At 51.7% G+C, this 26,903-nt stretch overlaps 1 protein-coding gene across 2 annotated transcripts in view; it reads left to right on the forward strand.

Moving 5' to 3' along the window:
* Positions 1-26,903, forward strand: part of LRRK1 (leucine rich repeat kinase 1) — a 146,541-nt gene that overhangs the window by 90,231 nt on the left and 29,407 nt on the right. For both annotated transcript variants that reach the window (XM_055417677.2, XM_055417681.2), the window contains exons 7-23: positions 91-317; positions 1,366-1,493; positions 1,586-1,749; positions 2,706-2,843; positions 3,883-3,995; positions 5,012-5,088; positions 10,278-10,407; positions 12,384-12,496; positions 12,919-13,133; positions 15,712-15,876; positions 16,389-16,561; positions 17,203-17,323; positions 17,820-17,979; positions 18,367-18,643; positions 21,701-21,872; positions 24,505-24,668; positions 25,671-25,810. In XM_055417677.2, coding sequence (XP_055273652.1) covers positions 91-317; positions 1,366-1,493; positions 1,586-1,749; positions 2,706-2,843; positions 3,883-3,995; positions 5,012-5,088; positions 10,278-10,407; positions 12,384-12,496; positions 12,919-13,133; positions 15,712-15,876; positions 16,389-16,561; positions 17,203-17,323; positions 17,820-17,979; positions 18,367-18,643; positions 21,701-21,872; positions 24,505-24,668; positions 25,671-25,810 — 2,677 coding nt within the window. The remainder of the gene's footprint in view (positions 1-90; positions 318-1,365; positions 1,494-1,585; positions 1,750-2,705; positions 2,844-3,882; positions 3,996-5,011; positions 5,089-10,277; positions 10,408-12,383; positions 12,497-12,918; positions 13,134-15,711; positions 15,877-16,388; positions 16,562-17,202; positions 17,324-17,819; positions 17,980-18,366; positions 18,644-21,700; positions 21,873-24,504; positions 24,669-25,670; positions 25,811-26,903) is intronic.

The following is a 26,903-nucleotide window of genomic DNA, read 5'->3' on the forward strand; positions in this document are numbered from 1 at the left end:
ACACTTGGATAAACCATTGCTTTATTCCAAGTCTGCGTGAGCCCTGGGTTTATCACTGGTGTGTGCTTTGCCTATTTCTCCAACACCCAGGCTCTTCGTGTGAAATGGTCCCACCTCAAGCTGCCCTGGGTGGATCTGGACTGGCTCATCGACATCTCCTGCCAGATCACAGAGCTGGATCTTTCTGCCAACTGCCTGGCGTCCCTCCCCTCGGTCGTCCCCTGGGGCCTCATCAACCTCCGGAAGCTGAACCTCTCAGACAACCACCTGGGGGAGCTGCCCAGCGTGCAGTCATCAGACGAAATCATCTGTTCCAGGTGGGCTCCTGCTCCGGGCCCCAGTGGGGAGCCCTTACCGTGTGAGCCTGGCTGCACCCACACCCTCTGCCTGCAGCCTCTGCTTCCTGCAGCCATGCTCCCTGATTGTAGCTGGTGCTTTGGAAAACAGAGTTTCAGCTAAAATGAGAGAAGGAAGTTGTGCATGCCTTTAGCAAGCTCTCGGGCACAAGGTCCCGGCCTGTTGTTCGCATGAACACAGAGAGCTCTGACGGCGGCCTGTGGGCCCGCGTGTCCACTGCCGTGTGCAGCCGCGCCGGCCTGCTGGCCCACGACACCGAGTCTTGGTCCTGCGGCAGGACTCAGAGGAAGGCGCTGGTGGGAGCAACGGACCCGACACCCCAGCTTTTGGCCTACCTCCCAAGGGGTGAGCAGGGCCTCCAAGAAGCGGTGAACTGCACAGGACTCTGGCCATGGTTGGACAGTGTGGGCAGCTCCTGTCTCTTTTTCTGGGAGGCCTTGGGAAGACACGCAAGCCCCCCGCTGAGGCTGCACAGGCAGGGGAAGGGCCTTCCCTTCCCTGATGTACTGATGATCATGCCTGGAAGCCCTCGTTCCATATGGGACGTGAGCCGATTTCAAAAGCTAAGGCTCTAAGTGAAATGAAGAAACGAATGTTGATAAGAGCGTAGGGTCAGCAGTAACTCATGGGAAAGAAGCCCTGTACAAAAAATTAAACAAGTGCCATGGAGTGGGGTGTCCTTACCCGGGGCAGACCCGAGAGTCCAAGAGGTTAAAAGCATTGCTTTTTGGACTTCCAGTAGTGTCAGGACACCAGCTTGTTCTGGCATCACACACGTGAACAAGGTTGCACCCCTCCTGCTCCGTGAGGCCTGGGCCCACCAGAGACAACTCTGGTCTTCTTTTTCTACACACGACGTGGTGACAGTGACACCGTTAAAAAAGTCACGTTGGTGTTTCAGTGCACGTTCCTTATCCTTGTGCCAGGAGAAAAAGAAACATGTTTACAGAGAAATACGTAACCAACGCTTGCTTCTGATGCCTTGACTTCCTTCTTCCCCAAATACAGGCTACTTGAAATTGACATTTCCAGCAACAAGTTGTCCCACCTCCCACCAGGATTCCTGCATCTCTCAAAACTTCAAAAACTGACGGCTTCAAAAAACTATTTGGAAAAATTGTTTGAAGAAGAGAGTGGTATGTTTCAGCATAAGTAACCTGATATACTTTGTCATTTTCTTCTTGACTGGGATATTTTTACCAATTCATCCTCTCTTATTTTCTCCTAGCCACAAACTGGATTGGTTTACGGAAGCTACAGGAGCTCGATGTTTCTGACAACAAACTGACAGAACTCCCTGCACTTTTCCTCCATTCTTTCAAATCGCTCAGTTGTCTAAACGTCTCCAGAAATAACCTGAAGGCTTTTCCAAATGCCTGGGCTTGCCCTTTGGTTAGTAACTTGCCAGAAACTGTGAAGGGAGCGGTCAGTCCCACAGAGCTGAGGATGCACCGTGCTCCTCCCTCGGTGTGCAGAGTTGTCCCATGTTATAGATGAGCGTGTCTGTCACTCAGCATCTAGCAGCTGAGGGTCTCAGGCAGGTAACTCACCTGAGAGCCAGCCCCCTCCAGCTTAGTCTGCATGCATAGCTGCTGCTGCTGCTGCTAAGTCGCTTCAGTCGTGTCCGACTCTGTGCAACCCCATAGACGGCAGCTGACCAGGCTCCGCTGTCCCTGGGATTCTCCAGGCAAGAACACTGGAGTGGGTTGCCATTTCCTTCTCCCCTTCAAATGGTGGTTTTGTTTCTTGGCAGGTTTGCTTGTTGAAACGGATGGGACAGCATAAAGTATATTTGTGTTTTCTTGCTGTTATTTTTAACAGCAAATATGGAAATTCTCCATTCCTAACATTAATATTTCTAGTTTAAATATATATGTGTGTGGGGTTTAGGCTCCTCTTCAGAACACTGTCCTGAATTGTCCCATTATTTTCAAGGACAATGGGCCAGGTGTCCTGGGGGAAGGGAAAAGACCATGAGCCACCTTGGTCTCCCCAGGAAACATTTCCCACCCGTTCCTTGGAGCAAGGACAGGAAAACAGGTCAAGGATAGTCTGCATGCGTGTGTGCTCAGTCGCTTCAGTCGAGTCTGACTCTTTTCGACCCCATGGACTGTAGCCCACCGGGCTCCACTGTCCATGAAGACTTCCTGGCAAGAATATTGGAGTGGGTTCTTTCCAGTGAGCCACTACGGAAGCCCAGTAATAGTCTGTATCCTCTTAATTAGCTGAATTGTATTTATTACAGAGGTTTTTGTAATGGTCTTATTTTTAACATTAAATTTGGAAAGTCTCATAGAAACCCCTGCCTTTAAAAAGCTGATTAATTCTCTTTATTGTCATACTCCTAGAAATGTTGCAAAGCATCCAAAAATGCCCTGGAGTCTCTACCAGACAAAATGGCTGTGTTTTGGAAGAACCACCTGAAGGATGTGGACTTCTCAGAAAACGCACTGAAAGAAGTTCCCCTGGGACTTTTCCAGCTTGATGTAAGTCGAGTAATATAGCACCTTATTTCTCATTTTCAGCTTTTGTAAGAAAACCACTCCACGTTGCAGTTCTATGTACTTCTTCAGAGCTTTTGAGACAAAGAAAAAATAAGTTGAAAGAAAAGTTTAACCGTCAAGATCGTGCGTGGTTGTATGCAAAGATTGAGAGGAAATGTGCAAAATGACAACATTTCTGGGAGGAAGGTGGGATGATGGGTTTTTACTTCCAGAATTTTCTTTAAAGTTGACAGTAAGCGCAGTCCAGCAGCCCCTTGGACCTTCTGTGGCTCTATTCCTTCCCTGCTCCCGAGTGGGCCCGCCAGGCCCGCTGGCACACGAGGCTCGGGTAGCACTGCCGTCTCGTCTCATCCCTGCTCCCTGCCTGGAAGCAGAAGAACTGGAATTCCTGGGCGTGAACTCAGGAAATGCCTTGTGCCAGAGCCCTGGCTGTGTGTGTCCCAGCAGGGCTGTTCCCACACCTGTCTGATTTTCCTGCTCCGGTGGGAACCTCTGAAAGCACAGCATGGGTCCTAGTCACCACTTGGTGCGCAGAGCCAGGCCTGGGTGCGGAACTCTCCATCACCCCGGGGGAGTCCGTGTCAAGCCAGCAGAGGTTCTGTGACCGGAGCAGGTCACCCTCGGTGTTGCTGACACCCAACCCCTGTCTAGGGTGTCATCTGGGCCAGCCCAAGGAGCCATCACACTCAGCCCACCCCTCCTGCTCTGGCACTGTGGCCTCCAGGACCTCAGACTTTTCTGCTATGCCCGGGATGGGTCCACAAGTAATCATCACTCTTAAGAAGTGTCAATTCATCCTTTCATTCTGGAATAATTGCCTTGCCTTGATCTGAAGGGAAGGATCTATTAACTGTCCCATTTCCCCTTTCTGCTGTGATGTCAGGAGTCTGAAGACTCTGGGAGGCCCCTCACTGTTGGAATCCCTGTGAGAGTGAATTGGTTATAACCATTTGGTTTCCCGTCCGTTCCTCCACCCCTGTGGTATCTGACATCACCTTTACCCTCTCTCCCTCTGCCCCAGGCCCTCATGTTCTTGAAGTTACAGGGAAACCAGCTGGTGGCACTCCCACCTCAAGAGAAGTGGACCTGCAGACAGCTCAAAACCCTGGATCTCTCCAGAAATCACTTTGGCAAGTAAGCAGGGGTCTCTGTCCCCAGTGAGCTCTCAAATGTGGGTGTGAGTCCAGTTGCAGACCCGTGGGATGGCATCCATGCGGGCTCGCTGAACGGCCATGACAAAGTGCCATTGACCAGGCGGCTGAAACGATAGGCATGGATTTCCCCCAGTTCTGAAGCTGGAAGCCTGAGAGGGAGGCAGCGGCAGGGTCGGTTTCTCCCAGGGCCTCTCCTTGGCACGCAAACAGCTGACCCCGTGTCCTGACATGGTCTCCCCCACGCCTGTCTGTGTCCTGATCACCTCTTCTTGTAAGGACACCAGGCAGACTGGATCCAGGCCCACGTTCATGACCTCATCTTAACTGGATACCTGCTTAAAGGCCATGTCTCCAAATACCTCACATTCTCAGATGCTGGGGGTTGGTTAGGACTTCAGCGTGTGAGTGGGAGGGACACAATTCAGCCTAGCACAGTATCGTACAATTTCCAATCTTTAAAGACTCCTGGAGAATCTCCCTGTATCAGCCTCAATTGTCCTTCTGTTCAAAAATTTTTGCCAGTCACTAGCCATATGGGTAGACTGTATAAAACCTGCCCTCCAAGGTCTCCTTAGGAAGACCAGCTCCCTTAGTTCGCTGGCTGAGGGCAGCTGCGAACATGTGCTGCGGCATCCCAGTGGAACTTACCCCTCTAAGAGAGCTCCCCCGGTGAGGAGAAATGCAGCAGCCCCTGTTGGGCCTTCCTGCCAGGCTTACCCTGCCTGGGACAGAAAATCTCAGAAGTGGAAACTGCCAGTCCTGCTGGCATTACGTCACGTTCTCTGCTTGTTTTTTTCTTCCCCCTAAAGACTTGTGAGCACAACTGGTGCAGTCAGCAGACAATGGCCATCCATGCTTACACGTCAGCCGCAGGGGCCCGAACACCCTGCTGCGGGCATTTTCTCCCTTCTTTCTGCGTGCCATTGCATAGTCACAGCCCAAGAAGAAATGTCTTTGCCATGCTTTCCTCAAACCTGGACGTTTCTCCCCCTACAGAAATGAAGACGTCCTTAAAACAAAGCGCATTTCCTTTTTCACCACCAGAGGCCGCCAGCGTTCGGGGACGGAGGCAGGTGTGTGTGTTGCCGCAGGGAGGTGAGACGGCAGGGGGGCGCCCTGCAGGGAGCCAGCTCAGGTGGGCTCTTGCCTGCAGTGCCCTGTGGAATGCCAGGGATGCCCATGCTTGATTCAGGCGCCTGACTGTGCCGTGGCTCGTGTCACAGATGGCCGGTCCGTGTCCCGAAGCCCCCTTTCCTGTTTGCAGCCCAGTAAGTCTAGCAGCTCCGGTGTATAGATGGCCTGCTGTGTGAGAACTGCCCTAGATACCTTGCATGTGTCAGTCTCTCCGTAACCATCACAACATGATGAGGGTTGTGATTTTCCATCTTGCCGATGAGGAAATTGAGCCTCCTGGAGTGTCTTCAATTCAGGCTTCCATAGCAAAGCACCACTGACTGGGTGGCTTAACCAACAGAAATGTATTTTCTCTCAGTTTTGGAGGCTGGAAGTCCAAGGTCAGGGTTCACAGTGAGTTTCTGGTGAAGGCCCTCTTTCTGGCCTGCAGACAGATGCCTTCTTGCTCTGTCCTCCTACGGCAGGGAGAGTACCCACCGGTGTCTCTCCTTATAAGGATGGTAACCCCATCATGGGGCCACCCTCATGAGCTCATCTAAACTCGGTCACCTTCCAAAGACTTCGTCTCCTAAAGCCATCATTCTGGGGGTCAGGGCCCCCCTTCACGGCTATGAGGGGACGCGGTTCAGCCTGAGCACAGTGCTGACGCGGGCAGGGGCTGCTGAGCGGGAGAGCCAGGCAAGCACCGTGAGCATTAGCCCTGAGCCTGGGGGCAGCGCTCTCCTGCCTCTACACTGTGCCATCCTGTGAGGTGCGTGTGGAAACACCGCTGTCCTGGGTCCTGCAGGCTGTTCTGGCTGCGCTGAGACTCTAGAGGAGCTTGAGGTCTTCCTCCAGACTCTTCAGAAACAGAAACTTTTCTAGAGGGTTGGGGCTGGCCACATGACAAGGCCAGCTCAGCAGAGAACATTTCTAGGAAAATAGTTCATTTTGGTCCTCATTTCTGTAAGGTACAGCGAGAGGTGTGGACTTGTCCCTCTCGTTCAATCACCAGCCCTCTTTTTTAATCTGAAAGTCAGGAGTTCTAAAGCCATCAACACTCACAGATATATCCCTGTGGATACTGTCCAATGGAACCAATATTTAGGTTGTTTTAAGTGTAATATACCTTTTTTTTTTTTCAGCTTGATTGATCTATATTGACAACTGCTTTTTAAGTGTAGATGGTGTCAGGTGGGAATAAGAAATGCCACAGAGGCCAGGACACATTCACAGGAGGTGAACTAAACAGTCAGCCTACCTGTTGACCTTTTTTGATGATTATATATGATTGAAAAAAGAATGTATCATAGTGTAACAGAGAAAAGTCCAAAAATAGACCTAATATAGGAATTTAGTATGACCCAAGTGGCATTTCAATTCAGTGGGAAGAAGAATGTTTTATTGCGTTAATAAATAGTGCTGATATAACTGCTTGTCCAGCTGAAAGAAGGGGAAACACGGCTCTAGGTGCCAACCTTATACCAGTTACAAATATCTCCATGCAGATGTCAGCTTGAAGCATGAAAGAAAACAATGTTTAAGAGCATAAATATATAATTTGAGTGTAGGCAGATCTTTAAAAGCTAGGTGGGAAATCTAGGAGTAATTTTTAAAAAAGCAAAATCTTTATAATTGTAAAAAATGGGAAAACTTTGTTCAATAAAAGGCATCGTAAGCGAAGTCATAATGCAAACAGACCAAGAGGAAATATTTGCAACAAAAATTGTTGCAACATAAACTGGCCTAAGTCCCTAATATACAAAGACGGCTTACAAATTGGCTTTTTTTTAAGTCAACCCGATAGGCAGAAACTGGGCAATGGATATAAACAGTTCATAGGAAAGGAAGTCCAGATGGCCCAGGAAGAAACAGAAAGGCCTCGAACCTCACTACTAGCGAAATGCAATTTGGAATTTCATAACTGATCCTTTTCAAAACAAAGGGCCTTAGGACTTTGGAAATTGAGTCCAGACCTGAGGATTTTACTTGGAAGGAAGGAAAAGCGAGCATTTTTTGTCTCATGGAAGCCCAAACAGGCTGACGGGCAGCAGAAGGGCTGCTGGTGGACCTCAGCTGCACTCCCACTGCAGCAGGCTAAGCCTCGGGGGTTGGAGTGGACTAGAAGGGTGTCTCTAGTCCAGAAAGGCAGACCGTGCCGGCGCCTTAGGAGGTGGGCCAGCACTCCTGAGGGACCAGCCGCTTTTTCATGAAACCGCCAGAGTGCAAAACCAGAGGCACATGGGGCCCAGCGGGGCAGAAACACACACCGTGCTCTGGAAAGTGGCCCCGCGGTGGCCAGCAGGAGCGTGGCTGGAGCTGGGGAGGACGCACCCCTCAGAGGCTTCCTGGCAGCAGTGGGGGGTGCTGTGCCATCCGCACGCGACAAGAGCCCTGTGATTTTGTCGATTTTATCTAAAGATTGGAGGCCCGTGCCTGGGTGAAAGGGAGAGACGCTTTTCCTAGGAGGGTTGTTCTCTTGGGCTGTTGACCTGGAGTAAGGCATCACGTCTACTTGTTTGCAGATGGATAGAAAACTCCAAGTAGATTTATGTACATTCAAGTAGTCACGTTGGCGCCGTGGTCTTGTCCAAAAATAATTTGGATGGCCATTTTTACAGTAAAATTCAGACCAGCTGAGTCATAAATAAGTATGAATAAGTAATTACAGTTCATAAATACCTCGAACTGTGCTCTCTGCCCAGCCCGGTTTTCAGAGTTTCCATTCTGGGCCAAGAGGTCTGTGACAGGTGGTGTCTCTGTTTAGAGGACAAGTCCCTTATTCCATCTGTCTGTTTCTTAAAGAGCCTTCTTAAACACCAAGGTGAAACTAAATATGGAAACTACAGAGGCCATGTGTTCAGAACATGTTCTCTGGGAAGAAAGTAGGTCTTTCTTGATGTTTTTTTTCCATGCGAATTAGGGCAGGGTGAAGTTGATCATTCTTTTTCATAAAAAAAAAACAAAAAACACTTTTTGAACATTTTTCTTGTAGAACAAGGATTAGTACAAGGCTGTCCTTAAGAGTCTGTTGCACATTTATTTCTGTAGGGGCCACTGTGTTGAGTCCCATTCATGTGGTGCTAGCTGGCAAATTATCCAGGCGCCAATATCAGTATTCTGTTATCGTCTCTCCCAGAACACTCTCTGATGCCAGGTTACCCTGTTACCATTGAGACTGCATCTACATGTGTGGAGAAAAGCCAGAGTTAAGGGAGGAGCTGTGATCCAGGGCAAAGGCATCATTTCAGCCCCACAAAAGAATTCCAGCTTCTCTATCTTGCGTGTCTGGCCGAGAACTGGCTGAGAGGGCTTTGAGGCAGTTGTCAGTTGTTTTATCTTGAATTTGAGCTGAAAGGGACCCTCAGGGGGGTGCTCACCTGCCCCCATTCTCCATGCCTCAGGAGAAAGGAGAAGGCACTTTCAGTGTTGCAATCCGACCCTCTGATTCCTATCAGTTTCCAAGCTTTCCCCACATTCTTTCTCAACTCACACACTCTGGTGCTGTAGGAACAGCAAATCTGATGTGATTTTAATGGGAACCTCAACACCAGCATAATTACTGAAATCACTTAAACATACTAGAGAGTTGACTTATTCCTCGGAAGCATAAAAACCAAATCCACATTATTTTTCAGTTAATTGGCTTTTTTTCAATTGAAGAAGTAATATATGCATTAATATATGGTAAACAAACTTTCTGAATTGCACCCAAGGGTATGGAGTGAATATTCAGTCTTCCAGTGTTACCAAAGTGAACTTGGGTCCACGCACCCATGTCCAGTAAAGACCATGTAGCGACGCTGGGTCGTGGTAAAGGCAGGGCAGCGTTTATTGAAGGTGCCTGTCTAGGCAGGCAAGCTGTCCAGGCAGCTAGTGCTCACGGGCTTGAACTCCCCAAAGGCTTTCAGGGAAAGGTTTCTAAAGACAGGGTGAAGAGGGATGGTGTGGGGGTGGGGTCAGCTCACAGACATTCACCTGACTGATTGGTGGTGAGGCAGTCAGGAGTCAGCATCAACTTTCTGGTTCCGACCATGCTTGTGGACAGCACGCAGTTAACTTCTTCCACCTGATGAGGGTCTCAGACTGCAAAACAGCTCAAAGGACATGGCTCAGAATATTCTCTATAGTGCTTGAGGAGGAACTAAAGGTCCTTGACTTTGTTTAATGGATGAATTACTATTATTTTGGCTTGCTTGACTGTTTCCTGTCTTTCTGCGCTTTCTCAATTTCTCCAATGAAAAGTACTCTTTGGAGCTGGGGAAGCCTAGAAGGCCCCAGTTTTTCTACAGACAAGAGGCGAGCAGAGGGTGTGGGGTGGGGAGGGCTGTTCTGGGAAAGCCCCATCGGGCCCTGCTCAGTTACGCCAGTGGTCTCCTTCTCCAGAGAGAACTACGGAACCTCACGTGTCTGCGGTAGCAATTGCATTTGTGTCTGACATGCACTGTAACACATAATATATGTAACACGTGTGTATTTGTAGTGTGTATGCACATGCTGATAACAACATGTAACATGTATATATAGTAATGGCATGTGTGGTATACGTGTGCATGCATATAACGTGTGCGTGCACATAACTTCATGTAACAAAAGTAGGCATGTAGGCATGTCTGTTGTGTGCATTTGCACATAACATCATCATAATATGCACACTTGCATATAACATATCTAAGTGCTTGGGGGGCTGTTTTTTCACATGTCTGCACACGTTTTATGGTACACAAATTTAGGCTTCTAGATACCTGCTTCCACACCTTGCTTTTTTGATTTATCAGTATCTCCTGTGTATCTCTTCATATCCATACATGTAGACCCACCCCATGCTTTGTAATAATTGAGTAGAATCCCATTATTCACTTCACCAACTCCCTATGGGTGGACATACAAGCTGTCTTCTACCTTTGTTACTGCAAACTGTGCCTCTGAGTGTCCTTGTTCTCACATCTTTGCCATACATGCTAGGATGTCCGCAGGACCGTTTCCTAGAATTGGAATCCCTGGGTCGGTGAGATGAGCATCTCATTCTGATAGATTTGTCAAAATACCCTCTAGAGGTTGTACCAGTGTATGCACCCACCTGGTCTCCATGCTGTCATGGCCCAGAATTATCTTCCAACGTACAGTCTGCTTTGCCATTTCTTTGCAGTGTGTGTACTGGAATTTCCTGCCTTCCTAAGTGAGTCTTTGGAAGTCCTTTGTCTGAACGACAACCACCTGGATGCAGTCCCGCCCTCAGTTTGCCTACTGAAGAGCTTATCAGAACTCTATTTGGGAAAGTAAGTACAAAGCCAGCACCGCTGCACCTGCCCTTCAGCCCAGGAAGCAGAATGTCCTTGTGTGAACCATCCAGGGAGACATTATCTACATGCCAAAAAGCATGTTGTATTTTCAGAGCCAGACTTAGTCAAAGAGGTAGGGGAGGGGGAGGAGGGGTAGACATGCAAGGATGTCTTCCTTGCTGTTTCACTCATTTATAATGGGAAGAGTGGTTCAGTCATCCATCCTTTCATTCACTGAGTACCTACTACCAAATAGTGCCGAAGGATTCAGACAGTGTGCAAAATAATTCAGGCTACATTGCCTTGTCTAGAAGAGGTTGTGACCATCTTTGCTGTTGCTGCTGCTGCTGCTAAGTCACTTCAGTCGTGTCCGACTCTGTGCGACCCCATGCCGTCCCTGGGATTCTCCAGGCATGAACACTGGAGTGGATTGCCATTTCCTTCTCCAGTGTGTGAAAGTGAAAAGTGAAAGTGAAGTCGCTCAGTCGTGTCCGACTAGTAGCGACCCCTTGGACGGCAGCCCACCAGGCTCCTCTGTCCATGTGATTTTCTAGGCAAGAGTACTGGAGTGGCTTGCCATTGCCTTCTCCGGATCATCTTTATGATAGTGTAATTAATTGAAGAGATGGGGAAGTTGGTGGGGGGAACCCTGATCTAAGCTGTGGGGATATGCAGAAGACAGAGCTGCCATTGTACCACTAGCTTCCCAGGGAGAAAGGCTTTGGAAAACCATGCGTGTACAGTTGCATAGTTGTGTTTGATTCTTTGTGCCTACGTGGACTGTAGCCCTCCAGGCTCCTCTGTCCATGGAGTTTTCTAGGCAAGAATACCGGAGTGGCTTGCCTTTTCTTGCTCCAGGGGAATCTTCCCAACCCAGGGATCGAACCTGCATTTCTTGTATCTCTTGCATTGGCAGGCAGGTTCTTTACCACTAGCGCCACTTGGAAAGGCTTTGGAATTAGTATTTAAATGAAACACTTGAAATCAGGGCCCAAGATATTTGGTTTGGGGTATAGACTGTCAGTGGCTCCCACACGCCCGGAGGCTGACAGGCTGCTGTGTGTATGTGTTCTCCCGTGGTGTGTGTGTTCTCCCATGGTGTGTGTGTGTGCTCCTGTGGTGTGTGTGTGTGTTCTCCCGTGGTGTGTGTGTGTTCTCCCGTGGTGTGTGTGTATTTTCCCGTGGTGTGTGTGTGTTCTCCTGTGGTGTTTGTGTGTTTTCCCGTGGTGTGTGTGTGTTTCCCGTGATGTGTGTGTGTTTTCCCGTGGTGTGTGTGTGTGCTCCTGTGGTGTGTGTGTGTGTTCTCCCGTGGTGTGTGTGTGTTCTCCCGTGGTGTATGTGTGTGCTCCTGTGGTGTGTGTGTGTGTTCTCCCGTGGTGTGTGTGTTCTCCCATGGTGTGTGTGTATTTTCCCGTGGTGTGTGTGTGTTCTCCTGTGGTGTTTGTGTGTTTTCCCGTGGTGTGTGTGTGTTTCCCGTGATGTGTGTGTGTTCTCCCGTGGTGTATGTGTGTGCTCCTGTGGTGTGTGTGTGTGTTCTCCCGTGGTGTGTGTGTATGTTCCTGTGGTGTGTGTGTGTGTTCTCCCATGGTGTTTGTGTGTTTTCCCGTGGTGTATGTGTGTTCTCCCGTGGTGTGTGTGTGCTCCTGTGGTGTGTGTGTGTGTTCTCCCGTGGTGGGTGTGTGTTCTCCCGTGGTGTGTGTGTGTTCTCCCGTGGTGTGTGTGTGTGCTCCTGTGGTGATGTGTGTGTGTTCTCCCGTGGTGTATGTGTGTGCTCCTGTGGTGTGTGTGTGTGTGTGTTCTCCTGTGGTGTTTGTGTGTTTTCCCGTGGTGTGTGTGTGTTCTCCCGTGGTGTGTGTGTATGTTCCTGTGGTGTGTGTGTGTGTTCTCCCGTGGTGTTTGTGTGTTTTCCCGTGGTGTATGTGTGTTCTCCCGTGGTGTGTGTGTGTTCTCCTGTGGTGTGTGTATCCCCTCAGCAATCCTAGCCTCCGAGAGCTCCCTCCTGAGCTGGGGCAGCTGGGCAACCTCTGGCAGTTGGACATTGAAGACCTGAATATCGGCAACGTGCCTGCAGAGATCAGAAAAGAAGGTAGGACTTCCTCAGCATCACAACCCCCACCCCTGCCCCAGGGAAAGATGCTCAAGTCTAGTTGCTGAGGACCTGGAGTAGACACTCCTGGGGACCCATGGAGCCTCCCTCAGCTCCCATGTTTGGGAAGATGCTGTCAAGTTCTCTGGAACTTGATGGTTGCTGTGGGCCATGTGACCAGACTGTCTGTGACCCATAGCACCTAGGATGCTGTCTTTGGATCCCTGACTTTTACATTTCACTCTTGGGGTGAATTGTATCACACCTTCTCTCCATAGACCCAAACGTCTTCTCAGTTCATCCCATGAGAATACACAGAAGGTGTTCCTTCAGACAGGACTTTGTTTCTCAAGAACTGTGAGTGTGTTCCCACCTCTGTGTCAGCAACAGCATCTCCTTTGCCCCGCTGTGGTTTTGCACAGGCCCCAAAGCGATGCTGTCTTACCTGCGTGCTCAGCTGCGGAAAGCAGAGAAGTGCAAGCAGATGAAGATGATCATCGTGGGTCCACCGCGTCAGGGCAAGTCCACCCTCCTGGAGATCTTACAGACGGGGAGGGCCCCCCAGGTGGTACACAGCGAGGCCACCATCAGGACCACCAAGTGGGAGCTGCAGAGGCCGGCTGGCTCGAGAGCCAAGGTCAAGGATGATCGGCGGGCAGAGTCCCTGTGGGAGGGAGGGCGTGCCCAGGGCCCCTGCTTCCTCCTCTTCAGAGAGCCCAGGACTTTCTCTGCCCGGTGTTTGAGTCCCAGGATATTTGCAAGAGTCATCATGTACTGTTTCAAACCAGCTCCTGCCAAGGACAGTGAATCATTTCTTAAATGTCCTTGTATTTTTTTCTCTTATAGCTGAGCTGAGGTTCCAGGCCAGTGGTTCTGAACCCTGGCTGATGGTTAGACTTCTTTGGTGAGCTTTTAAAGACCACAGTGCCCAGGCCTCATCAGCTCTAACCCCAGGGACTGTGATTCAGATGGCCCGGGACAGGGTCCTTCCCCACGGTGGAGAATGAACTGCCGCTGTAGGAGTGAGACACACCAGTGCCTACCCTAGCAGGAAGGCTGAGAAGGCAGCCCCGGAACGAAGGCCTTGTCCTCCTTGACAGCCGCGTCCACCCCAAGTTCTGAAAAGCCCAGTTTCTAAGCCCTATTTTAAATGAGTCCTTCAATGAACCTGTTAATCATCCTGTTTTCCATTCAGTATGAGAAAGATGAAAGCGAGAATTGTCTTACACTTGAATCAGAGAAGGGAGCCTGTTTTCTCCCAGCCCAAGGGATGAGCACTTGCCAGGGATGCCTCCCTCACCTGTTGCTGTGTTTGTGGTATACACATGACCACACAGGGACACAGGCGCAAGGAGGTTATTTGTGGAAAACTCAGCAACTTTGAGGCCAGAGACTGCATGAGGTTCCCCACGGCCTGGAAACCAATTTCGTTGCAGAGTCTTTTACACAAAATCACTTTGCAAGTCAAGGAAAACTAATTTGAGTCATTAGACATTTAAGCTGAATGTCTATTTTTCATAACGTAAAAAATCTCTTTAGCTGGAAGATAATTGCTTTACAATATTTTGTTGGTTTCTGCCATACAGCGTGAATCAGTTATAACTGTGTGTGTGTGTGTATATATATATATATATTTATATCTCCCCTCCCTCTTAAGCCTCCCTCCACCACCCCTCTAGGTCACACAGAATACCAGGTTGGGCTCTTGTGTTATGGAGAGTCCTCAAAAGTCTAGCAATAAAACTACCATGAAAAGTGAAAGTGAAGATCACTAAGTTGTGTCCAACTCTTTGCGACCCTATGAACGATACAGTCCATGGAATTCTCCAGAATACTAGAGTGGGTAGCCTTTCCCTTCTCCAGGGGATCTTCCCAACCCAGGGATCGAACCCAGGTTTCCCACATTGCAGGCGGATTCTTTACCAGCTGAGCCATAAGGGAAGCCCATATGACCCAGCAATCCCACTACTGGGCATATACCCTGAGAAAACCACAGTTCAAAAAGATACATATACCCCAAAGTTCACTGCAGCACTATTTACAATAGCCAGGACATGGACGCAACCTAGACGTCAATCAACAGATGAATGGATAAAGAATTTGTGACTCATATACATGGTGGAATATTACTCAGCCATAAAAAGGAATGAATTTGAGTCAGTTGCAGTGAGGTGGGTGGATGTAGATTTTAATATGGACTCGGAAACTAGTTCTCTAGAGAATGGAGATCTGCTCACTAGGGCCAGAACAGTCGAATAATTAACACCAGCACTGCCCCCTTCCCGAGAAAACCCCAGAAGTGAACCTAGGTAATGCATGTCCAGAGGTTTTTGACAGTAACCAGAATCTCTGGATTCTCCTGATTTCTAAGCTGTTATTCCGTGTCGCTTTTTTCCAGCTGTTCTTCAGCAAATAGCTGTCTGAGGTTTGAGGAGTGACCCCCCCACTTTCTTTCTGCCATCATTCACGCTTCCGCCTACCCTTTTCAGTGAAGGACAACCACCTGATCTTGTGAACGCTCAGTTCTGTAACTCTCTGTGTGGCCGGGCCTTCAGCCAGCTTAGAACAGCTGTCCGTTTTCATCTTTTATACTGAAAAAGCCAGTCAACACGCTGTTTTGGAAGCCAAGCTGCAGCATGGTGGGAATGATTCTTTGCCACCAAGAAGCGCAGCTTGGGCCAGACTCTGACCTCCTAGTGATCGATAGAGAAACCGCCATTCACACAGCCTTTCCTCGAAGCCCCGCAGCTGACCTTCTGTTAGCGTGCTCCATCAGCGCCATCCTCTGGCCGGTGCAGTCCAGCGGCCCGTCTGCATGGCCTTGCCGGCACTCAGACAGAGTGTCAGTCTTGCTGTGAGCGCTGCCGGCAGTGTCTGACTGGCGTCCCCTCACCGCCTGCACCTGGGACGGACGCAGACAGCGCCCAACGCGCTCCGCAGATGCCCCCGCCCAAGGGAGCCAGCCCTCCAGCCCCCACTGTTCCCACAGCAGGAGATAGAAACCCCCAGAGCCCACCTCGGGGCTGCTGGACCCCCTTCTGTCCCTCAGACGGCTGGTCCCTGAGATGCACAGAAGAGCGGGCCATGCTTTTCCACAGCTGCGCCTTTTCCAGACCCCCATGTGCGACGTGCTGAGGGATCAGTTCTCTCAGGGGGATTGCCTAATGCCCTGATTGCTAAAGTTTCTCCCTGTCGCTGCCCTGTTGCTCAAGTAGGTTGAGTCTGTGGAGTTCACCGTCTGGGACATCGGTGGCCCCGCCAGCATGGCCACGGTCAACCAGTGCTTCTTCACGGACAAGGCCCTGTACGTGGTGGTCTGGAACCTGGCCCTGGGGGAGGAGGCCGTGGCCAGCCTTCAGTTCTGGCTGCTCAACATCGAGGTGAGGGGGCCCCCCGCCCTCCAGCCTTCAGTCCTCAGGACGTCACAGGGGCCCCAGCACTTCTCAGGGGTGGGTTGGGGGCACAGAAGACGGGGAGGGAGACCCAGGGTGTGCTTGGCTGCACTGTGACGGAGGCCCCAGGGTCACGGTCGCCGTGAAACGCAGCCTTCTGTCCCTCCTCCGCTACGCGGTTGATGGTGCTCTTGTCCTTTGCTGCTTCGTTCGGTGGAAGAGCCCCGCATCTTGGACACAGGAGGGGACAGGGCTCTCCTCCTGCAGTGGAAAGGTGATGCGGGCCAGGAGGTGGGGTGCTGTCTGAAGGGATCAGAGGTGGAGACCCCAGGGAGGAGTCGGGGGCCCTCACACACCCCCAGCGTGCGGCAGACCCTCGAGGTTTACAGAGAGGAGTACAGGCTGTGGCGGGGTGCCGGCTGAGGGTCGTGGGCGTCCAGGGTTGACACACCGCCGCCCACGGGACTGTTCCTGTCCTCAGCCCAGGCTCTTCCTTGCAGGCCAAGGCCCCAAACGCCGTGGTGCTGGTGGTGGGAACACACCTGGACTTAATTGAAACCAAATTCCGCTTGGAGAGGATCGCCACTCTGCGTGCCTACGTGCTGGCCCTCTGCCGCTCGCCCTCTGGGTCGAGGGCCACCGGCTTCCCGGACATCACGTGTAAACACCTGCAGTGAGTGTCCCACGGCATCCTGCGCACCCAGCCTCTTGGGGCTGTGGCTGCCTGCCCCTCGCTGTCCGTCTCTCCAGAGACAGCTTCTGTGCCCACAGGGGGCTCCTGAGGTGGGACTTTGCTCCTCTGCAGCCCCGTCCAGGGGGTGAAGTGTAGCAGCTTCGGCCTGGGGAAGGTGAGGCGCTGCCCGAGGACCTGCAGGGCAGGGCCTGGAGACGCTGTCTGAACTTCCCGTCCGGGTCTCCCCGCCGCCAGGCTCAGCACTGTGTGCGCGGCCCTGGTGGCAGCAGCAGACAGGAGGTCACACACCACCCAGCACACTGTTGGTCGCTGGCCAAGAACAGCCCCCTGGTGTGGCCCTGGGCCTCCCATTGGACCCGAGTGGTCTCGAGGGCTGGGATGGGAGAGGGTGCAGGGGTGACATGGGCACACTGCAGACTGACGGAGGCACCCCGCCGTGGTCCCCCAGCATCGCGCCCTGCACCACGTCAGGCCTCAGCGGGTCTCTGTGTCTGTCTGTCATGAGCTTTCCCAACTTGCCAGTATTTGGGATGGAACCTTTGGGAAAACAGAGACCCTGCAGTGCTGGCCAGAGAGGGGGGTGTGGTTTGAGTGCACACGCTTCGTTTTTATACCCACAGTGAACTCTCCTGTAAGAGCCTGGAAGGTCAGGAAGGGCTGCGGCAGCTCATTTTCCAGGTTACGTGCAACATGAAGGATGTGGGCAGCACCATCGGCTGTCAGCGACTTGCAGGGAGGCTGGTGGGTTCCCCTCATCCCCTGGAAGCGGGAGGCTGGTGGGTTCCCCTCACACCCTGGAAGCGGGAGGCTGGTGGGTTCCCCTCATCCCCTGAAAGTAGGAGGCTGGTGGGTTCCCCTCACACCCTGGAAGCGGGAGGCTGGTGGGTTCCCCTCATCCCCTGGAAGTGGGAGGCTGGTGGGTTCCCCTCATCCCCTGGAAGCGGGAGGCTGGTGGGTTCCCCTCATCCCCTGGAAGTGGGAGGCTGGTGGGTTCCTCTCGTGCCCTGGAAGCCAGAAGGGCCCGCTCTCGGTCCATCAGGGCGTCCACACTTCCCTCTCCCCCCACCCTGAAGCAGACTGCTGTGCATGGTGTGGGTCGGGCCCTGGGGCCCCTGTGTGAGCGGTTTCTAGGGGAAGGGAGTGGAGTGCCGTGGCAGAGACAGCCCGCCTGCCCGGTGCTCAGGAGGCTGCAGGCAGCCCTGAGCCCCGAGGGCCCAGCCTTGCCCTCCTGCCCCAGATCCCCAGGAGCTACTTGAGCCTCCAGGAGGCCGTGCTGGCGGAGCATCAGCGCCGCAGCCTGAGCGACGACGTGCAGTACCTGACGGACAGGCAGCTGGAGCAGCTGGTGGACCAGATGCCCAGCAGCGACATCCGGGACTACGAGGACCTGCAGTCCGGTGGGTGGGCAGAGCGGGCAGGTGTGAGGGCTCAGCTGGGTGCCAGCAGGCACAGCCATGGGTGGGTTCCTGGGGAGGGACACCCACCCAGACTTTTCACTGCTCTGTGCACATCTGCAAATAACAGCAAAGACTTGAGCTATCGATCTGGGGTGGCAAATCCATTTTAACATGTAAGCAGATTTGCACAGGTGAAATGCATGAGTTATGGAGGTCAGTACATTGGCCTCTTGAGAACCTATGAGGAGGCAACTGACTGCTGTGAAGGGCCACGTGTGTTGGGAGCTTCCTAAGAAGAATCTGTTGCCTGGCGCCCCGAGGAGGAGGCCACCCAGAGCCCCTTCTGCCCTTTGTTTGACGCTGCCTGCTCCTCCCCTCCCCGGGCAGCCATCAGCTTCCTCATCGAAACGGGCTCCCTGCTGCACTTCCCGGACACCAGCCATGGCCTGAGGAACCTCTACTTCCTCGACCCCATCTGGCTGTCTGAGTGTCTGCAGAGGATCTTCAACATCAAGGGCTCTAGGTCGGTGGCCAAGAACGGGGTGATCAGGGCCGAGGACCTTCGGCTGCTGCTGGTCGGCACGGGCTTCACGAAGCAGACAGAAGAGCAGTACTTCCAGTTTCTGGCCAAATTTGAGATCGCCCTGCCCGTCGCCAACGACAGGTGAGGCGACGGACTGGGCCAAGCTGGGTGCTCCCCACAGGAGGGAATTAGGGCCAGGGCCCCTGGTGGCCTGACAAGGTTTCCAAGGATGGGCCCTCACAGCGGCTGCCTGCCTGGGCTGGGGCAGGGTGGTCGGGCTCAGCCTCTCCCCCAGCTGGCTGCTCCTCCCTGTGACTTGGGTGTCTCTGTTGAGGGGGTTCAAAGAAACCCATTTGTTGGAAAGGCATAGGAAAACATGTCAGCATGACAATGGCCTTAAAAGTAACTTTGGGGAGTTCATGCTTTGGGCGGTTGATTGGCTCTGTGATGAATAAAAATGGAGTAGGTACAAAAGTGTGCATGCTAACTATACAGCCCAGTTTCAAAATGCAGGGAGGGCAGGGACTCAAGGGGCATGTGGGTTCAATCTAACAACCCTCTGGCTTGGTTCTCAGGACCTCCTTGCTCTAACTTCAGTATCAGCCGTTTCCTGGGTCTGATGCTGATGTTGGCCGTGAGGCAGTGGCCAGGATGCCAGATCCCTTTTGATGCCTGTTGTAGAACACAGCACCACCCGGCCCCTTAAGCCAGAGCTCCGGGGAACACCCTGTGGACTCTCGGGGGGCTGGCCTGGACCCTGGGTGACCATCCAAACAATTCCATCAGTACCGAATGGGTCTCCTGGGAGCCAACTCTGGGCCATCTCTGCCTGAGCTCCCACCCAGATTTCCAGTTGGTCTAATGATTATGGGAGGGGCCTCAGTCCTTCCTGCTGCAGCCCCATGGGGAGCTAGAGTGAGTCCTAAAAAGAGAAACCCCAGAGGGGAATTCAGAATCCACATGACCCCTCACGTCCTTGACTTTGGCCCCTGGAAAAGCAGCCTGTGAGTTTACAGCACTGCCAGGATTTGACACCGTTTTGTGATTATTTTATCAACAGGTTAGAGGAATGAGGAAATACTCTGTAAAAGCAACTGCCTCTTTTTTCCCTCATATGTAAAATAGAAATAATACTGTCACCTACTAGTATTAAAGTCAATGTGAGGATTAAATCAGAGAGTGCATGTCAACTATGAAAGGGATCTCCTGCACCTTTGAGCCTCAGGGACATCAAGGATTATCAGTGCTGCTATTGTTTCTATCTTTGCTAAGTACTGATAGCCCATGGTGTCCATCTAAAGTCAGGAGTGTCTGAGCATTACACCTACCTCTCAGTGTAGTTATAATGGGTCTCTTGTACCCCAGAGGCAAGGAGCTTCAGCTCTTTGCACCATAAGATTTTATATGGTCAACAAAAACAAAGGCATTTGCTGCTCCTTTTAGAGGCTTTCAATCTACAGTCCCTGGGAAAACCTTCAGGGCATTTCTAAATCTCTCTCTACACTTCTGAGTATTTGTGCTTCTTCCAGGCGGGGATGCACTGACTCTCAGCACTCAGGGAAGGCTCCGGCCCAACTGCTGAGACAGCCTCCCGGATGTATCGTGGACTGGCTCTGCTGTAGCGCAAACCCCGTGCAGTGCCCAGGTCTTCATGGCTTTCTAGTCGGCAGGCACGTGAAGAACTCCCCTCTTAGTTCCCCGAGCCCACGCCCTGGGCAGCCCTGCCCTGTTAGTGGTCGCTCTCAAGCCGGTGCCAGTGGTCTCGCCCAGGGCTCTGCTCACTTTGAGAAGGGCTTCCTTTGCCCATCACTTTAAACCTCTTCACTTGCTGTACTGGCTTTTAAGTCGTCTGTACCTTCAAAGATATTGAAAACCTGCTGTGTGTGCCGCGTGCTGGGGCACCTGGGTACAGAGCGTTCCCCCTCCCTCAGGGCATGCCAGCCACATAGAAAGAATCAGGAAGTCCCAGGGCACAGCCGTGGAGGGGGTCCCGTGCACCCAAGCTGAGCATGACATAGGCAGAAGAAGCAGGCTAGATCTCACTGGGTGCTGACAAGGGTCTCCTGTTTGAGGTCAGAGAGATAAAGAAGGACTTCTCAGAACTGAAAGTCATGTGCCAGAGAATTCCTGGCTATGTAGAGAGGCACTCCAACTGGGGTCGTTGACAGGGTCCTTTGGGCCAAGACCTGTAATGGCTGAAAAGGACCGAAACCTCACCATCTGTCCCCTTGGACCTCACCTACACAGCCACTGTCCGTCCTTCTCTAACCCTGCAAGGCTGGCATCCCCACTCTTCCACCAACAAGGAAGCAGAATGGCAATGGGATTAAGCCATATGCTGAAGACACTCTGGGTACTCCACCCCCAGGCTGTCTTTGAATTTTCCTTCCACAGTGTTTTCAGGGGTTCCTTTCAGAAAGTCCTAAAGACATTTTATAGGACCTAAACTGATGGAATTTTAGAGGATTAGGAGAACTGAAGGCAAGCCTTTAAGGACACACCCAAGGCTCTGCCCAAGGCCACCTTAGCTCCTCCAGGACACACAGAAGATGCTGGTTTTCTGGGAATTATTGGAGGGACCTCCCTTGTTTCAGCTTATTGCAAATGGTCACAGTCGTGAACAGCTCACTGATACTGTGATTCAGTGCTTTTATGAGTAAGAGTGCTCTTATAAAACATCATTCTTTTGCACAAAGAGCCTCATTTGAAATTTCAAGGTAATTGTGTTGTCTCAACTGGCCAAAAACAATAACTAGCTCTAAGGCCAAAGAAGTTTCTCTGACCCCGATATCTTGTCCTTGGAACTGTGCAGCTGCATTTGTTTTTCCTTCACCATCCGAAGTTAATTTTAAGTGACTCCCCAATCGCAACCCAGTTTACAGAGAATCAACTGTGATTTGTTGTGTCTGTGTTTATGACCACAGATGTTTTCACGTCTTCCCTAACCGTGTTCTAGTCTCTATCTTAGAGACTTTGATAAACTGATTCATTATGCCTAACTTCGTTTCTCTTGGAGTATTCATGCTCACCATATAAACTACCCCCTCTTTCTAAAAATGGTTCCAAAGGCCCTGGGAGGAAGGCATCGGGCAACCTGAGCCATTTCAGCAGATCCGCCCCAGGCCAAGCTGTCTGCAGGGGTCAGAGCCCCAGAGCAGAGTTCAGGCCCTGGTTCACCGGTCCCCTTTGGTGTTTCAGCTATCTCCTGCCACATCTCCTTCCATCAAAACCCGGCCTGGACACCCACGGCATGCAGCACCCCACAGCCAACACTATTCAGAGAGTGTTTAAGATGAGCTTCGTTCCGGTTGGCTTCTGGCAGAGGTTTATAGCGCGGATGCTGATCAGCTTGGCTGAGATGGACCTCCAGGTAGTTGCACTTTCCACATAGGGCACTGTTTGCTTGCAGGCCGAGCATCTGCGGCTATGCCCTGGTGGGAGTTGGGGGAGGGAGATACCCTTTGCTGGAGGAGCCTGACTGAAGACCCTTTCCTGCAGCAGAACTGCTGGCTTAGGGTCCGGACAATGGTACAGCACGGCTGTCTCCTCTCCTGCGGGCCACAGACCCACTTGAGTCATTCTGTGAATGCCAAATCAGCACCTAGCTGGCTTGGACAGACTCTCCCATGAGGAGCAGTGGTTCCAGCCTTACCGACATCCACATTTCCTGGCTCTGTGGCTGTGGACCGGGACTCAGAGTCTGCTCATCCAGACACTTACCTGGAATATGCTGCTGCTCAGGGATGACGCCGGGAGAACCATGGTTTTGCCATTCGGGCTGTGACTGAACTCCCCCGGGGAGCTCTTAATAGACACAGACCAACAAGTCAGGATCTGTGGGTGTGGCACACAGGGGCCATGTTTCTTAAAGCTCTCCGGGTGGCAAGCTTGAGAGCCACTGGCACAGCACTCTGACTTGGTCTGGGAGGAGCAGAGACCTGACGGAAGGAGCTCTTTTCTGTGGGTTCACCTGTGGTTGTCGGAGGAGGGCTTGGCTATCGGTCAATATTCATTTCACGCGGGACAATGATACAGAAGTGGTAGTTGGCTAGAGCAGTAGTTCTCAAAGTAGGGTTCCTGGGCCAGCAGAATCAGCCTCACTTGGGAACTTGTTAGAAGTACATTTCTCAAAGTGAATCTATACTGAAAATCACTTAGTCATGTCCAACTCTGCAACCCCATGAAATGTAGCCCTCCAGGCTCCTCTGTCCATGGAATTCCAGATAAGAATACTGGAAAGGGAAAGGGAAAGTCGCTCAGGCGTGTCTGACTCTTTGTGATCCCATGAACTATACAGTCCATGAAATTCTCCAGGCCTCAAGACTGGAGTGCGTAGCCTTTCCCTTCTCCAAGGGATCTTCCCAACCCAGGGATTGAACCCAGGTCTCCAACATGGCAGGTGGATTCTTTACCAGCTGAGCCACAAGGGAAGCCCAGGAATACTGGAGTGGGTAGCCTTTCCCTTCTCCAGTGGATCTTCCCGACCCAGGAATTGAACCAGGATCTCCTGCATTGCACGTGGATTCTTTAGCAACTGAGCTCCCAGGGTAGCCCTCAGGCCCGCTCCAAACCCCCTGCATTAGAAGCACCAACATAGAACTCAGGGCTCTGTTTCTCAGCCTTCCAGAAAATTCCAACCTACTTTGCCATGTGAGAACCCCTGACCTAAGCCAGGATTGTTGAATAATGGACAGTAAACTCAGTATGAGTTTGCTTTTGACATGTTCGAGTTATAAGGCCCTTATGGAATTAAACTTCCTGCCTGTTAAATAGAGATATTCTTTGATCTTCCCATTTTACTGAAATGTTCAAAAAGAAATGCAAGAGCCTGAAAGTACCAAAATCTCTCACAGCTCATGTTAGCAGGAAGGAGGCTTGTTAGCAACCCAGTTGGGTGCATTGACAGAAGGAAGGAGTGGGCGCAGGGCCGGCTCTCCCAGTGTTCCCTCTCAGCCGCCCTCCCTCCCTTTGAACTCTGCTTCCTGCCCTGCTCTAAGTGGGAGGTCACCCCGAGCGCAGCGTCGTGTGAGGCCTGAGCTCCCAAGGGGGCTCAGTGGCTGGCCGGGTGGGCGCCCTTCACAGCAGCATCCCTCACTCAGAATTAGGAAAAGAAGCTTTGCTGGAGTTCAGTCTCAGAAGTAATCAAAGGTATGCAGATTCCAGCAAGGATAATATACTACTTTTCACCTATCAAACTAGCAGAGAGCTGACAGCCAGCCCTGCAGTCAGGGAAGTTCGCACGTCATGGTGAGAAAACGAAGAGCCTAGTCACCCTGGAAGCGATTCGTCGCTAGGAATCCAGAGCCTGAAGACGCTCAAGCCCTTTGACCCAGCAATCCTACGGCTATAAATCTGAACTACAGCACTCATTTGAAATCAGAGAAAGCTCTGTGCTTTTTTCATGTTCATTTGGCTTATCCGGAAGAGCAAAAGACTGGAACCAATCTAAAAGTCCAAAGAAGAGAATGACTCAACAAATTACTTAATAAAATATTGAGATTTAGAAAAATGAATTTTATTTGTTTCTAATCAGAGAGGAAAAGCAAAGTTTTTAAAAGTACACACCATTAGAAATTTAGAAATGCACAGTTACAAAATATGGTCTCATCTGTTTTGTAAACATTACAGATAGATAGGAAAAAACCTAGAATAAGATACACCAAAATTTTCATGATCTGTGTGTTAAACTGGTATTTTATTTTCTCTCATATTTCTCTGTATTTTCCACATTTTCTAAGGTGACTGTTTGCTTGTAAAATCAGGGAGGGAAAAGAAAGGCTGTTTTCGGTGTTTTAGGGAAAATATGTTCCCAGAGTATCCTGGAGACTCCTTCAGATGATGCAGCATTTCATTTGGCAGCAAGATGAGGGTGTGGAGGGCGGGGGGCGGGAAGTCGGGCGGTGTCCTTTGTCCAATGGGGTCAGACAGGCCTACTCACAGCTCTGCCCAGGGCCAGCGCAGAGCTCAGAATACTCAAGCAAGGTCTTTTCTCTGTCTTTCAGCTGTTTGAAAACAGGAAGAATACTAAGAGCAGGCACAGGAAAGTCACCATTTATAGTTTTACAGGAAACCAGAGAAATCGTTGCAGCACATTCAGAGTGAAAAGGAACCAGACCATCTATTGGCAGGAGGGGCTCCTGGTCACTTTTGATGGGGGCTACCTCAGGTAGGTGCATGAGGGGCTCACCTGACTGGGTCTCCATGGCGCGCTGGGAACGGCCCCCGGAGGAGCTGCCACTGGACGCCCGTCCGCTTGGCGCGCAGAGCCCGGTTCCCCAGGGCAGTGCATCATGGAAGCCTGCTGGAAGTAGGAAGGCCCCCTCGCAAACGTCTGAGAGGGTCCCTGTCTCCTCATGCCTCCTCCGCTCTCCTGACAGAACAGGAAAGGCCAGGGAGGGTGTGGGGACCGAGCCCAGGCGGGAGGGAAGTGGGCGGCCCCCCAGCTCAGGGTCGGAGCACCCAGCACCCCGGTCACTGAGGAAGGTCCTCAGGAGCCTCGCAGCTGTCCCACGCACCCCCCACCTCATCCTCATCCTAAGAGAGGGCACCCCAGGGGAAGACACTGGTCCCCAGACCACATCCCGTGATGCCTAACAGTACATTTTTCCTGTTCTCTCTCTTTTTTTCTTTTATTTTTTTGGTGGTGGGGAAGAGAGAGAGGGAGAAAGAAAAAGTTGGCTCAACAGATTAATAACTGATTTTTAATCAGGTTTAATTTAGTAAACACAAGATAATTTCATACTTTAAGTGAGTTTTTCAAAATATTTTTCAGCTCTGTGAGAAGAGAGGGGAGAGGGGAAAGTGACTGTTGTGAGGGCTTGATTTGGGCCACGCTTGGTACCTGGGGCTTTCGGGTAACGCTCCCACTTAAAGCACACAGTCATCAGTTCGGGGACGAAAGCCCTGTGGCTCAGATGGGAAACGCTTCCCCGGGGTCACATCTGAGGCTCAGAGCTCAGCCTGAGCACCCCTTATGGCAAGGTCCTCGCATCCACCTCACCACTGGGGTCAAGGCAGGGCCATGCACACAAGTACATGGACTCAGGACCTCCCACCCCCCAGGGGAGCGGTCTCCTGGGAGCTGTACCCTCACCCTAGAGGCAGAGAGCTTATCCCAGGGCCCTTCACAGCCAATTGCAATGGACCTCTTTTGGTTTCTGGGTTGCAGTGTGGAATCCTCGGACGTGAACTGGAAAAAGAAAAAAAGTGGAGGAATAAAAATCATGTGCCAATCAGAAATAAGGGACTTCTCGGCAATGGCCTTTATCACAGACCATGTCAACTCCTTGATCGATCAGTGGTTTCCTGGTAAGAAAGCATTCTTGAACCAGGCCTTGGCTCATGGTAGTAATTCTTTATAAACTGGGGAGGGGGGGGCCCATTTGAAGAACCGAAATCCTGCTGGGATTCAGCCCGAGGAAACCAGAGGGGTCCTAGCAGCCCTCTGGTGGAGCCCTGAGCGTCCAGCTGCAAGCATAGCCCGGGTTGCAGTGGGGAGGATGGGGACCTGGAGGCGGTACTTGGGCCCTGGTGCCGCAGCGTGCAGGAAGAATGCCCCGGGTACTGCACGTGGTCCAGGAGGACCGTCGATCGGCGCCTCACATGGTCTTTTCTATGTGGTGAGGACAAAGTTGCTGAAATCCAGAGGGGAGCCTGAAACCGCCCTTGCGCAGGGGTCATGGGGGGGGCACCACAAACACCTGCCAAGAGCCCCCACTCTCCTTCCATGCCTGCCCCAAACCCCCAAGTCCCAGCAGTGATCAGCCACCCACGGAGCCCTTTCCAGCCCCTTTGATCAGTTTCTTCACTGACAGTCCACCCGAAGAAAATACTTTTTGAAGTAGAGCCATTGAGGTCCTCTGTTTGTTTTGTTACTGAACTGGAGACAAACCCACTGCGGGGTATCCCGCGTGGAGGAGGCCGTTTGAGCAAAACCAGGCCACTTCTTCCCTGTGAGCGCTGGAAGGCTAGAGACCGAGAGAGCAGAGAGCAGGTCTGGGGTCTGAGCACCCCCTCTGGCCTGCCAGTCCAGTCCTCTGCCCTCCTGAGTTGGCTGCCCAGGAGAGCATCAGAGCAAACAAGAGACAGGGCTGGGCATGCTCTGGACGCCAGGGTTTGTTGGAGAAAAGGCATAGAAAGGGGCCTAAGTGAAGGTAATTTTAAGAACAGCTTCTTACTGATTGTGGCTTGGTCATTTGAGTGTGGCATAGCTCAGACCTGGCCTGCAGTGTCCTGCACAGGGATCTCCAAACTCTCAGCACCTCCTCGGCCAGCTCGCTCAGGGTCTGCACCCCTTGGCAACTGTCCAGGGCATCCCTGGCCCCTCCCTGCAGCTGTCTTTTAGGATTGAGGATAGTGCCCTCCAAAAAGGAACCAGAGTGTGGCAGTCACATTTCAGCCA

This window comes from Moschus berezovskii, chromosome 21 (assembly GCF_049115385.1).
Source record: "Moschus berezovskii isolate FMDL1 chromosome 21, NW_MosBer_1.0, whole genome shotgun sequence".
In the NCBI taxonomy this organism is placed as follows: domain Eukaryota; kingdom Metazoa; phylum Chordata; class Mammalia; order Artiodactyla; family Moschidae; genus Moschus; species Moschus berezovskii.